The following is a 14,785-nucleotide window of genomic DNA, read 5'->3' on the forward strand; positions in this document are numbered from 1 at the left end:
TATTCAATAATTTAAAATACTAGCACAACTTTTGTAAATATTACTTGGAGCTAATTTTCTTTGTCAAAAATAGATAATACAACCAACGCAAACTGCATTCATATTAACGACGAGCGTGTCTATATGATTAACGGTAATACTACATATATTAATTAATATACACATCAATATACCAAATGATATTATGTTATTATTATTGATCTCACTTATTATATAAATTATAAATATTTAAAATTTTTAAAATTATGTCATATCATCTGTTAATATACTAATTAATATATTAATTAATACATATAACATTATTCTATGATTAAACTTTGAAATTAAAGTAGCCTTAAATGATTCTTTAAATCTCAATGATTGTATTTTAGACTATTAAAACACTATTACAATATTATTTCAAGGGTGAATTTTTTTGAAAAAATTAATACACACAAGGGTGCTTTGACAATCCACTAAAAAGTCAATTTTTAATTTTTAATTTATTTTGAATCACATAATCACTCATTTTTATTCACAAAAAAATTGAAAAAAAAATTAAAAAATTAATTTTTTATTCACTTCCCAAAATACCACACAGTGTTAAACAATTACTCACCGTCAAAAACCTATCTTGATATGATCAAGTACAAATAGAAACGACAAAACGAAATTAAAAGGGATTAGGTGAAAGAAATAATGTGCATATACATACCACAAGAAAGTGATCCTAATGAAACATCATCTTTCAGGCCTTGACCCTTATTCCATTAATATTCTTGTCCACATATCCATAACATCACCACCACGTGGCGAGCCTCTATAGGATACAATAAGAACATAAGCAATATCTAGCATACATGCCGACAAGAAATTAAAAACAGCACATTTCACATACTAGCAGAAACAACAGGCACATCACCACCGTCGATAACGCGAACACGATCAGCATGATCGAGGGCCTTAGAACCGTCCCATCCACAGTTATCCCTGATGGCTGTGAGCTCGTAGGGTGAGGTGTCGGTGGCGAGCCACTGCTCGACCGTGAAGAGTTGCTGGGAGCAGGGCTTGTGGGGCCCAGTGGTGGTGACCTCCACGTAGTTGCAGTACCAGCCGTGGTGTGGGCCGGACCCGTCTGAAGTCAGGTTCATTGAGCAGACCGGCCCATTCAGACATGGGCCTTTCCCGCTGAAGATGTCCAAGTTCCCTCTCTCGAAGTAGTCGTGGTTCGGACCCATTAACCCGCCCCAGGCTTCCAGGTTCGAGATCCGGATCCCCCACCCGTCTTCGTCGTACAGGGTCAGGCTGATGATGGAGTCTGTTCCTCCCTTGATGATCGACCCGGTTCTAATGTACGCAGTGTACACACAATCATCCTCCTGCATTCATGTATGTATGTATATCTATATATGCATTAGAAATACTCATTGAAATGCCAAACCAAAAGGAAAAAGGGACGATTTGGGTTTGGGAGAAGAGTGGAACTTACGGATCGGGCGATGGTGGTGAGGGAGAGAGCGATGAAGAGCTGGAACCAGAAACAGTTGACTCCTCCTCCCATGGATTTTAGCTCTCTCTCTCTCTACTGCTTTGTTCTCTCTCTCTCTCTCTCTCTCTCTCTCTCTATGTATATCTATCTTTTACTGGAAAGATGAGAGCAACATGTTTGTGGGATGATGAGGAGGAGGAGCTTGATTGGCTATTTCCGATTTTATAGACTGCCTGCCATCTCATAGGTCGAAAGGGGCACATGTTGGGTGGTTTGGAAATTTACTGCTCCCTCCGTCCCAAAATATTGGTCTCTTTCGGAGAATTTAACTTTTTTTGGTAGTACACTTATTGCATTAGAAAAAAGTTGATTTTTCAAAATTATCTTTTTGATAGTACATTTTTTGAAAATATCAATGTCATAATTGTACTTTTTAAATTGTTTATTAATTTAAAAGAAGGGCAAAATAAGAAATTTACATTATTTTTGTACTTGATTTATAAAGAGGGACTAATATTTTGGGACAATAAAAAATAGAATAAGGGACTAATATTTTGGAACGGAGAGAGTATTTTAATTAATTTTTTAATAGGTAAATTACAAACCCATCCCTAAATTTTATTTAAATTATAAATTCCTTTATAGTTTTAGAGCTCACATTATGTTTTCTACGGTTTTTAATTTCATAATAAATGAGTTTTTTTTATTAATAAATCATCAAATTAATTAATAATTTTTAATAATGTTAAAATTTTATTGTAATTAATAATTCAGATAATTTTATTATTATATAGATGAACAGTTAGAAATTTCACTTTTTTTAATTAATTTTCTTAAATGAAAAATTCTGATAATGAGGTATTTGTAATTTTCTAAATTACAGTAGGTAAATTGTATTTTAAGCAAATCTCATGAAATGTATTTGTAATTTATCTTTTTTAATTTTTTTAATTAGTTTATCTGATTAAAAAAATTATATTTTTGATAATATATAAACTTTTTTACAATTAATTTAATAATTAAAAAAAAACAATTATAATTTAGATATCACATTACTCAAAACTTCCTAGATTAACCCAAGGGTGTTGGCAACTTGGTAAAGGCTTGGGGGTTAAGACCCTAGGTCCCAAGTTCAAAACTCCTTGGGCCAATCTTCTGGGTGTAGGGCAGTTGGTTAGAAGGTTAATCTCAAGTTGTTGCTACCACAGCACTTGGTGTGGGCCCAATACTCCTCCACTGCTCGAGTTCCGACTTAAGCGAAGCTAACAGCACTTGGTGTGGGCCCAATACTCCCCCACTGCTCGAGTCCACTTGGTGTAGGCCCAATACTCCCCCACTGCTCGAGTCCTGACTTAAGCAGAACTTATCTTGGGAGGTCGGGGTAAGTTCTCAGGTTATAGTCTCCTATCTCGGAACGGACAACAGGACACCTTGATGATCTCTGCAAGGGGTGCTGCCCCTGGACCTGCGTGAGAGTGGAAGAATTTTCTTGACACCCCGTAGCCCCGTTTATCACATGTTGTTATTTGTCTACCTTTTTGGATGTAATCCTGTGTTTCGCATCCCATGGTGTGTTGAGTTTTTTATTTTTTATTTTTTTCCTTTTATTCTTCATGTTTCCTAAAATAAACTTAAAAAATTTTAAAACACATTGTTTAGGTATTATTTTTATTTTGTTAATCATCATTTTTCTCAAACAATTCCGGTTGGTAGCTCAAAATTAGCATGGCTCGAATGGCCCGACACCAAAACGACGTCGTTTTGGTGTTTGTTTGTTTGTTTATTTTTTTTTTCCGCGTTTTTCTAAAGCTGAAGAAGAAGAACAAAAAGAAGAAGAAGAGAAGAAAAAGGAGCTAGGTTTCGAGTTTCAACAACACAAGTAGCTCGGTTTCATAAGCATCAACATCAACATCAACATCATCACCATCATCAACTTTTTTTTTTTTTTTTTCTTCAGATCTAGAACAACTAAAAAATATATAGAGAAAATAGATAAAATCAACATCTTCATCAACATCATCACCATCATCGTCAACAATTTCATCAACATCATCACCACTATCATCATCAACAACAAATTTTATTTTATTTTATTTTTTTCCAAATCCAAAACAACTAAAAAAAAAAAATTCATCATCATCATCATCGTCAACAATTTTTTTTCTTCCAGATCTAGAACAACTAAAATATATATATATATATAGAGAGAGAGAGAGAAAAAACAGATAAAAATCAACATCTTCATCAACATCATCATCATCTCCAGATCAACATCATCATCTTCTTCGGATCATCATCTCCAGATAAACATCATCATTTTCAAATCCACATCCAGATCAACTAGATAAAAAAAAGAAAAAAAGAAGTAGAGTTTGAAAGAGGCGATCGGTGATACCCACCGGCGTCGTCACCGGCAGAAAGACAGAGAGACACCGCCTTCTTTTCCTCCTCTCTTCTCTCTTCTCTTCTCTCTCTTGCCTCTTCTCTCTTCTGTATTTGAAAAAAAAAAAAACGAAATATCCAAAACGACGTCGTTTTAGATATTTGAACCACTTTCGTTTTAAATTGTTTCAGTCAATTTTTTTTTTCTTTTATCAATAATTTAGTTTTTAAATAAAAAATAAAAAATTAAAAAGAGAGAACATGAGTGGAACGAGGCCGGCAGAGGTGGAAGAATAGGAGAGAGAGAGAGACTACATTAGTAGGCGTCATGCCTATTTTGACCTCTTTTGATATTTGAATTTTAAAAAAAATAAACACATTAATAAATTATTTAGTTTTTGTTGTCAACCTTAAAATAAAATATAAAAAAATAAAAAAATAAGTTGTTAACATTAAATATATTAAAAAAGAAAGAAAAAAATTGAAGGTATATTTAGCTAAAACCTTAAAAAAAAGAAAAAAAAAAGAAAAGAAAAGTTGTTAACATTAAATATATTAAAAAAGAAAGAAAAAAGATTGAACGTATATTTAGTTTTTATTGTAAACCCTAAAAAAAAAAAAAAAAAAAAAAAAAAAAAAAAAAAAAAGAAGAAGAAGAAGAAGAAGAAGAAGTTAACATTAAATATATTTAAAAAGAAAGAAAAAAGATTGAAGGTATATTTAGCTTTTGTTGTGAACCTTAAAAAAAAAAAGAAGTGATTGTTAACATTAAATATAAAAAATAAAAATAAAATAAAAATGAGGATTACAGTGGGATGGGAAAAATCAAAACCCATTAAGAAATGGGGAGAGTGGTACCCATGGGGAATGGGAAATGGAGAATGGGGAAAATTTATTATAGGGGAATGGAGATGAGGAATTAATATCCACCTAATCATTTCATTTTTTGTCTAACAAAAGTCAAAAAAGCCAATAAGCCTATTCCAAACGAGGCTTTTTAGCCTCAAAAGTCAAAAAGCCAACCTAGGAGTGCCTTTATTTACACACCACTTTTCATCTCAAGGCATGTCATTAATTGGTTTAATTTTTATTACAATATTAACCTTATATAAAATGACCACAAAGGACAAAAGGTTATGATACACACCTTTTGTAAAATTACCATAAAGGACAATAATGAATACAATACACACCAAGTATCTCAAACGTTACTTACGTATCTTCTCTCTCAAGAATCCAAAAATCTTGAGACAAAAACCAAAAACCCTTAAAGAAACAACCAAAAATATACGCAATTGGTGAAACACTCAAAGGGTCATCCATTTCTGAAAATGAAACAAAAAACAATAAAAGATAAGTCCGTTCGGAAGTACAGAGCCGGACTATTCAATTTTGTTCGACACTCAAATTTTGAACATATTGAAATTGTTCGATAGGCTAAATCCGAATAGTTTACTTGAGTTCGACACTAAAATGTCGAACATATTGAATTTGTTCGATAGAAACACTCCGGACAAAAAGGTTAATGTTTGACAGATTAGTGTCGAACGGTTCGCGAAATCAAACTTTCATATACAATGCCACTGGTTCGCAAAACCAAACATTCATATATAATGCTCATGGCAATGGAAAAAAGTTGGAGTGCAACTTGGGCGAGCTCAACCCGAGCAACCCAAACACAACCCGAATTTTTTTAGGGCTTGGATAAGATATTTTCAAATTCAGTATAGGTTTGGGCAAAAATTCAGAAACCTAAATTAAATTTGGCAGGCTTGGGCAAAGACATCAAACAACCCGAACAACTCGAAACCCGAATTATACATATATACACATATAAAAATATTAAATATACATATAAATTATTAGCCATTACATGATATTAAAGTAATTTAGATTATTAAATCATATTGAATATATATTATATATACAAATAACATAAAATTTTCTTTTTTTTATTTTCACTCATAAATTGTAAGTACTACTATAGCAGCATCTCTCTTATATTATATAAATTATTTGTTTCAATGGTGTTAATGGTTTTCTATAAATAATAATAATAAAAAAAGTAAATAGAGTCAAATTTTAATAATTTAATAATGTGGTAGCCAAAAAAAAAATTGAAATTCATTTACAATTCAGACAATTCGGGTTTAACTCGGGCCGAGCTTGGGCAGCCAACCTCGAGTTACAATTTTGGTCTAGATGGGCCTGGGCGGGTCTTAGCACAACTTGGGCTGAGCTTGAACAATCTCCCAATCCGACCGAACACGCCCGAGTTACACCCCTAGAAAAAAGTACATAAAACCTTCAAATTTAAGCAAATGAGAATTCTCACCTACTGTATCTCCAATGTAGAGTTGTTTCCATCGACGCCTTTGATGAAATAGAGAATGGAGGAGAATGGGTCTTCACCACTAGCGGCTTTGATGAAACAGAGAATGGAGGGAGAAATGGAAGATCATGGGTTGGGTGTATGAGTGAGTAAAGGTAAAGATGAAAGATGTGGGTAGAGTATATAAGTAAGGATAAAGATGGAAGATTGTAGTGTGTATTGAGCGAATTTTGTATTTGTTAAATTATTAAAGATGTGTCTTGAGTAGTGGTGTATTTTGAGATAAAAGATGGTGTGTAAATAGAGGCACCAGCCAACCTACATTCCAAACGAGCCCTAATTAGTATTCGAAGTTACCAGATTGCCACTAATCAGTACTAAGAGTGATTATTTAATGTTTTAGGAATATTATTTCATATTATTTATCACTTATCTTTGTTAAAATTGTCTCCTAATATTTTAATAAAAAATATTAAATCTTACAATTTTAAATAATAAATATCAAATTGAGATATCATGTAAATTTGTCCAAAGACCTCACATAATTTTTTTTCCAAGTAAGTTTTTCGGTACAGAAATTAAATACAAAATAGGACGCAATTCTATCATAAGAAGTAGAATTCACATGTACATGTAAGCTTCGCTTTATATAAAAAAATTGTATTTAATTTTTATATTCCTAATGTAAATTTATTTCAAAAAATACTAGCCACAGTCGTTTGTCGCGGGGAGGAATAAATATCAATATGATCGTGTACGAGCGGACGTGGAGGTACGCTCGCCCAGCGAAGCAACCAATGTCAAATTCACATTGAGCAAACTTTTCATTGGTGTAATCAATTACTATAGCTTTTGTTTCCATCTTTAATTTCAAAGTCTTATTTAACACACTTTTCTTTGGCGTTATCAATAACAGATATGAGCACGAATTCTCTCCTTAAATCTCTTACTTAATTTCTTACTTGATAAGTTATTAAGTTAATTTTTTAGTCTAATTTAATGATCTAAATTATTCATATTTTAAAATTTGTCATGTATATCATATTTGTAAAAATTCAAGTCGATTAAATATCAAAAGAAATAAAAGTTTTATTAAACAATAAAATTGTTTATTAAATTTTTTTAATAAACGGTTTTTAGTTTTTTCAATATTTGATCAATTTGATTTTTTATATGTATGATGTACATAACAAATTCTAAAATATAAACAGTTCGAATTATCGAAATTGGATTCAAAAGAGAACCCAATAACCCATCAAGTAAAGAATCAATGAGAGAATTCAAGGAGGGGATCCTTACTCATCAGGTATTGCTTTGTTTTCATCCACTTTAATAGGAAAAAAAATCGGGTAATGATACTTTCATCCTTAAATTATTTCTTTTTCAACCGTGATTGAGGCCTCGAAATTCTGCCTCGAAATTGCCTCGAATGCAATTTTTTTTTTTTTTTTTTTTTGTTTTTTCTGGGCTAAATCATTACAGAAAAAAATAAATAAAAATAATAATAATAATAATAAGCAAAGCATCAACCCAGCAAAAAAAAAAAAAAAAAAAAAAAAAAAGAAAAGCAAATTCGAGGCAAATTTGAGCCAAAAAATTTGAGGCCTCAATCATTTTTGTTTCTTTTTTTCTCATTATGATGTCTAAAGACTCACTTTAATTTTTAAATTGTCAAACTTTTTTCACTTTGGATTAAATTTTAATAACTTTTAAAGTTTTATAACTAAAGTGAAATAAATTACAATTTTATTACCTAAAATATGATTTTTTTTTTCTACTTGGGTCTTTAAATTTTTTTTCTTACTTTGGTTCTCAATGTTAGAAAATAATGATTTTTCAGCAATTTTAATTTGAAATTAAGGTGGAACCCAGCCGTCAATTGTGGTAGGTTTAAGTGGTTTTGTATTATCTTAAGTGAGAAGATTGCAATGCAATAACAATGAGCTGAAACCATTGAGTTGTGAATGAGAATTATCTCATAAAGTGGGCATCAATAAAGTTGGGTTTAAATTTGGACTTAGTCTTAGTTCGACTTGGCCTAGGCTTGTATTTGCGCATATGCTGGGTTTGGTCTTAGACTTGATCTGGAGCTTGGGTTAAGCCATGTTGTGTTGAGTTTAGCTTATGCATGTGTTTGAGATTGGGTTTGGATTGGATTGTGACCCAACACCCATATCCATTTTGTAACACATCTAATTTAATTATCAAAACTTATACATTATATACATATTATGATTTATATAATAGTTTTGGAGTTTTGAGCTTTTGTAACTCTAGCCCTAATGGCTAGAACTGATGACATTTTATGACTCTATTAATGTTAGCCTTCATGGCTAAGGCTCTCCCCTATTAATATAAATAGAGGCCTTTCTCCTCCAATTTAGTAGGCTGTTTTTAGAGAGGTTTTGTGATAAAAAATGAGATGGTATTTTGAGATAAAAAGTTGGAGATGATTTTTTACACCAAAGAAAATTTTTCCTATTTTCTTTTGCTAGCCCCTTCTCTGGTTCTTGTTAGAGAGAGTGCATCCATTGTTAAGTTCGCTGAAATTATTCAGAAGTTGCTTTTGTATTTGTTAGTTTCAACCGTCGTATCTTGGGAGATAGACGCTAACGTACCTCTAACATCCATCGGGAGGCGGTGAATCTATTTTAAGGAAACTATCTAGTGTAGGTTTCGATTTGTTTCTTTTCTTATCATTTGTTCTTAAATTTGATGAGTTCTAATCTTTTAATAATTTGTTCTATTAGTAATGTAATCTAATTCATTTCTGTATTTTTAGTTGTGTCGTTTATTCTATATTTCATCCTTTTAATATAAAATTATTTTGTCATTTCTATTTAATTTATTTTATATATTTTTCATGTGTTATTATAAAAAAATACTAACAACCTTAAAATAGATTTTTTCATAAATAGTTTTGAAAAAACAATTTAGTTTTATTTTAATTTAATCTAGTTACTCTTGGAATTAAAATTAATTTAATTGCCTAGATTTATTGGATTGTTTTGAATTGTTTATTTTTAATAATTTATTCATGCAATTTATTTTATGTTAATTAGTTGTTATTGCATGAGTTATTTGATTGTTAGTGTTTAAGTTGATAGGAGTTTATAAAAATAAAAATTTTATTATGTAAGATTCTTACTATTTTGTTTGGTTTGTTTGATTATTTTCTTTTGTAGCTAACTTTCTTTACAGGTTTACCTAATCAAGAAAGGATGATATACAATACGAAAAAATAAAATAAATTGGAATTAGTAAATTGGACTACTAATTTTTTATTTGAACAGGCTTACCTTTGCGTGGAATAAGGAATAACATTGGACCTTCGAAATTTTAGTGAATTTAATTATTCACTTTATAGTTTAGTTTGATTTCAGATTTATTCCATATGTTGTTTTGAAAGTGTGGTGATAATTTCGATTTAATTTGATTAATTAAATTCTGGGAAAAACTAATAGCTAGATTTTGAGAATTTCAAGAGATCCGGCTAGTTGAGAGGTTTTCGACGATATAAAGTATCTCCAAACAAGTATATGTTAGGAGAAAATTTAGTAAAACAGTAGTTTTATTTCTGTGATTGCTTACAATTATGTTGTATTATCACATGGTGGTATAGCTTAGTATTGTAATGGTATTAACTCTTATTTTTTCTATTTATTTTTAGTTGTATCAATTGTGAGTTCTTTCATGTCTTGATGTGTAATTAAGGGAATTATTCCAATTTTTTTTTTTTTAATATTCATGGAATGATAAGTAGAAAGTTAACTCTATTGTTATATATATTTGTCATAATTGCATGGTTAGATTGCTAACATTATGACCATAATATTCCTTAATGTATAATTGATTTATAGCCATGCAACTCATGACATTTTTGTAACTGCAATGCATCTATAGCCTTTGAATTACATATTGCAAGTTATAGCTGAAATTACTTGTGTAATATTCACTTTATTGGTTCATTAACTCATCTTGTATCCAAGTGTGTATATGAACAATGACCATGGAGATTTAACGGCAATGAGAATAGAGTTTTGTAATGTGTTCATACAAAAATAAGCATTACAAGTGGAGAAGTGTGTTCTTGTCTAAATAGAAGATTCCAGATGCAACAACAAACTCTGTTTTGCAGACTTAGATAATCTATAATTGTAACAGTTGCATTTTAATTTGTAGTAGGTTTAATTTGTAATTGGTAATAGTTTCATCATAGTGAAAGGAAAGGGGGAAAGAAAGAAATTATAAACTTTCGGGTTTAGAGAAAGTCTTTGGGATTGATTTTATTATTCCCAAAGTGTCTTGGTTTTTTGTAATAGAAACCAAAGTTTAGCCTTGGCTAAAGAGTATTTCTGATGTGTTCAGAAATAGCAACTAAGATGGATTTGGTTTCAAACCTTTGTGGTTAGAGGAACTCTTTGGGTTTCATCTTTTTTTATTCCCAAAATGGTAAGAAACCAAGTTTTGAGAAAGTCTTTGGTTATAATTTGAGTATTTCTAAAGTGTTTTGTTTTGGGGAAAGAAACCAAATTTTAGCGTTACCTAAAATATTTTTGATTTTTATTCAGAAATAATGGGCTCAGTTCCGGAAGTACCGGTTAACTATTATGAGTTGTGTAATTCTGATAGCAATTTTTAATTGTTTGTAAGTTTTGTAAACTTTATTTGTTTTAACCTAGTTTATCCCCAGAAAAACTTAATTCTAAATTTGTTTCCCATGGACGAGGAGTCAACATGCTTTTGAAAATTTTGTCTAAGGTTAACTGGGTCTTAAGTGGGACCGGTGTGACCCCTCCAGTCTTTCTGGATACTTTCTTGACCATGTTCGGTTCTAAGGTAAGTAGTGAGATCAGTTTTGAATTAAATTTCAAACTTGGGATTTTCTAGTGTTAAGTTTAGTTTACAAAAAAATAGAATAATGAAATTCTGTTGTGATTTTTCAGAAATGGCTTCAAGAGGTGACAACAGAAAGTGTTGTTATCACTTAAAAGAAGATCTAGAGAGATCAAGTGTGATTAAAAGAAATAATTAGATTGCATGATAATATCTTTGAATTAATCAAAGACAATTAGTATGTTATCCTTGTATCAATTATAACATGTATGATTGCTATTTGACTTTGCTTGAAAGCAAAGATGAGACAACCCGTTAGGGTGGGTGAATATATTTTTGAATTTTTAAATTCCAAATATATTTTTAAAATTGGTGGCTCCTAGTGAGTATAAGATCACTGATTATAGAGATAGAAAGTTGGTGATTCCTAGGAGGTGTTAGACCACTGGCTACATAATTATGAGATTGTGGTTCCTAGTAGTGAACAGATTATTGATCACATATCAAGACATAATGGTTCCTAGTAGTGGAGAGGTTACTGATATTATGTCAAGACATGATGATTCCTAGTAATGAAAGTGACTACTAATCACATTTAAAACATTGTGGTTCCTAGTAGTGGAGAGTCTACTAACTACATAATGAGAAATTAGCGATTTCTAGTGATAAGACTACTGACCATGTTATGAAGTTCCGAATAGTAGAATATTGATCACTAGGTTTGTGATTCCAATTAGTAAGGCTATTGACTTCAGAGTGACATATTGGACCCAACTTGTTTTGGTGCCTTGAATTCGAGAAAGACCTGATTCGGTTAATGACGATATGGGAATATATTTTCTGTGATATGATTTTGAGAGTTTCATAATCGTTGTAACACAAGGAATTATTTAAAGACCCTATATGAATTTTTGGAGAGACTGAGAGCCTTCATATAAATTCTACAAATGTGGGGGTGTCATGCAAAAGGTGGCAAATATGGGGGTGTCATGCAGAATGTGGCAATACCTAAACCCAAGCGGGTAGGATAGGTCTGAAAATCCGTTGGCTTTGTATTTAACGGATATGCACAATATAGTAGTGCATATCGGGATTTTTGTGGACAAATCTGATATTCAGATTTACACAAGAATATTATCATGACATTGAGGAAGTAATTTTCATGAGAAAATAGATAAGCCTAGAAGATATTTACATGCTAGGACTTTAAAGTTCTTGTCACGCCTCACTTTTTATTACTCGAAATCATTACCAAATTCATTACTTTAATTCAAGTTCAGAGATCACATGCGGAAATAAACTCAAATGTTCGACTAGTAGAAATGAATACCCATTCTCTCATTCGTACGCAAATTGAATACTACATGAGCATACGAAATAAATTGCCCTTGGGCTTACATCATTAAAGAGTCAAGAAGAAGGGTATAACCCTTTTTCATAAATGGCATTCCGCCAACACAAAAGAGGCCACGTGGCCAACAAATGTGAAGATTCAAAATCTTGTAGCGCATCCTAATTATCACCTGAAAAAGATTCAACAACATGGGATGAACATATAGTCCAGTAGGGATCTCAACATGGTCCTCAACAATAACAACTTACAGATAGCTATGATCATGAATGCTCAATCTCATACTAGAATAGTAATGTGGCAGTTTATACAAAATATACATAAGTATGAACTTTTCTAGAAAACTGCCATTTTATTCAACGCTATAAGCGGTTCATCTTTCTTTCCTTTTCATTATCCCCTTTTCCACAAACTTTCATGACAATAATAGTTCTAGAAAACAATTTCGCCAAGCCCATTACTTTCCTCCCATTTTCCGTATTTACAACAGGTTTGCCCTTTCTAAACATGTTCACAAAAACCCAATTTCCTTCACACTTTCCAAAATCTCAAAATAGCATTTAGGTTTGTTTCCAACATATTCATATCTATCCATGCATACCTTTAGTAAAAAGGGGAATAATAAATCATCAACATGTATATAATCAACAATTGAGGCAACTCGGCCTTTTCAAAATTGTAACCATCGTAACCCCTAACATACTCAGATACACTGAGACAGTGATGATAAAAGCTCTACTCTACCTACCATAAGCACGGTAAGTTAAGGATACACCATACAACAAATGACTAGCCAAATTCTCCAGACACAAGCTGAAAGATAATGGTACCTAGTCCATATTCTCTAGACACAGGCTGGAAGGTAATGATACCTAGTCCAAGTTCTCCAGCCGCTAGCTGGAAGGCACTGGTACCCCTCATTCTAAGTGCGGTATATAACACCAACCATCTCAATATAACAAAGCACAACCAATAAGTGTAATACATACACAATGATTCAACATAACAATGTCATCCTCCACCGATGACCAAGGACAAAACCTCTAGATGCATGTATTCAGTACACCTATTAAAAAAGACTCAACTCTCAAGCAATCTTAAGCTCAACAACGACACTGGTGCGATAGTTAAAGATAAAACCCCCAAATGTGTGTATTCAACACTCATGATACAATAGTTCAATACTCATATTCATTTTCCGAGACTCACATAGAGTTAACATTTCACTTCCCATTTTCAAGATCAACCCTCATAATTTCCCAAGTAGACATGTTCCACCACTTATTCCCAAAACACTTTTCTCATTTCACAAAACCAAATCCATTCTTTTCATTTCATAAAACCAATTTCATGGATAATAAAGCCATAACCCATCTTAGTTCAATACGTTCATTTCAAAATAACCCCGATGCCATAGTTAATCCCTTAGTCATCAATACTTTTACACAACTCATATTAATAATAGTAATTTACAAATATTGTTCAATCATCCTCCCTCTTTAATTTACCAAATGAAAAAATAATTTAGGGCTTTCTCTTCTTTCAACAATATCATGCTAGATTACCTCCCAAATAGCCCAAATAACAATCAATGATAACAAATTCATTCTCAAACAACCAACCCTAGGTTTCCCCTTCATGATTTTCAAACAAATCCAACATGGATATGATTTTCATGCAATACAAAACTACCACATGTCTATCTATAAACGAGGCATTGAAAAAGAGCAAGGAAATCCCTACCTCAAATAGAGAACCCAAGGAAAAGAAGAGAGAAACTCGAAAGTGCTCCAAACCCAACCTTTCTCGGATCAAAACGAAGGCCACGCAAACTCCACCTTTCTTACAAAGGAACTAGGCTAGAAACACACTAGAGCTAGATGGATTTTATAGAGAAGTTGTAGTCTAGAGTGAGAAGCTCTCAAGTTATTCATTCAATGAATTTCATTAAATAGATTAATGTATCTCATACATTCATGATACATAATGCATCTTCTATATTAATGAATTCATTAGATAGATTAATATATCTTACATATTCATAATAGATACATAATGCATCTCTAAAATTCATTCATAATGAATCCATCACATTCAATGTATTAGCATTAGTCTTCTATACATTGTATATATAGATGCATTCATCAATAATTAGTCACCTTCTAATTGATGTATATGTATCTTACTTAATGAGATGAATCTAGTATAATCATGCATAAGCTTTGAAAAGTTAGAGAGAGAGATTGGCCCGAAAAAGTGATCCAAAAGCTGTTTTTTGGACTGATATACAAACAGGTCCGCTCGAGCGTCAAAAGCCTCACTTGAGCGTGAAGCCCAAAATCTGGACATCAATCCTTGGTTTCCAAACACAACCAACATGTTTCAAACCTGCCCAACACGACCCAAGACTCATATA

The 14,785-nt window shown here is 31.9% G+C and overlaps 1 protein-coding gene across 1 annotated transcript; it reads right to left on the reverse strand.

Annotated features, from left to right (window-relative positions):
- Positions 1–710: 710 nt before the first annotated feature.
- PLAT1 (Lipase/lipooxygenase, PLAT/LH2 family protein) lies at positions 711–1,743 on the reverse strand. Its single transcript, XM_028233109.2, has 2 exons — positions 1,469–1,743; positions 711–1,358 (listed from the first exon to the last, which is right to left on the reverse strand). Exons 1-2 carry the CDS (start codon positions 1,538–1,540, stop codon positions 870–872), a joined length of 561 nt encoding a protein of 186 aa, XP_028088910.1. The 5' UTR covers positions 1,541–1,743; the 3' UTR covers positions 711–869.
- Positions 1,744–14,785: the final 13,042 nt, after the last annotated feature.

This window comes from Camellia sinensis, chromosome 1, assembly GCF_055761805.1.
Source record: "Camellia sinensis isolate YWXY chromosome 1, ASM5576180v1, whole genome shotgun sequence".
NCBI lineage: Eukaryota > Viridiplantae > Streptophyta > Magnoliopsida > Ericales > Theaceae > Camellia > Camellia sinensis.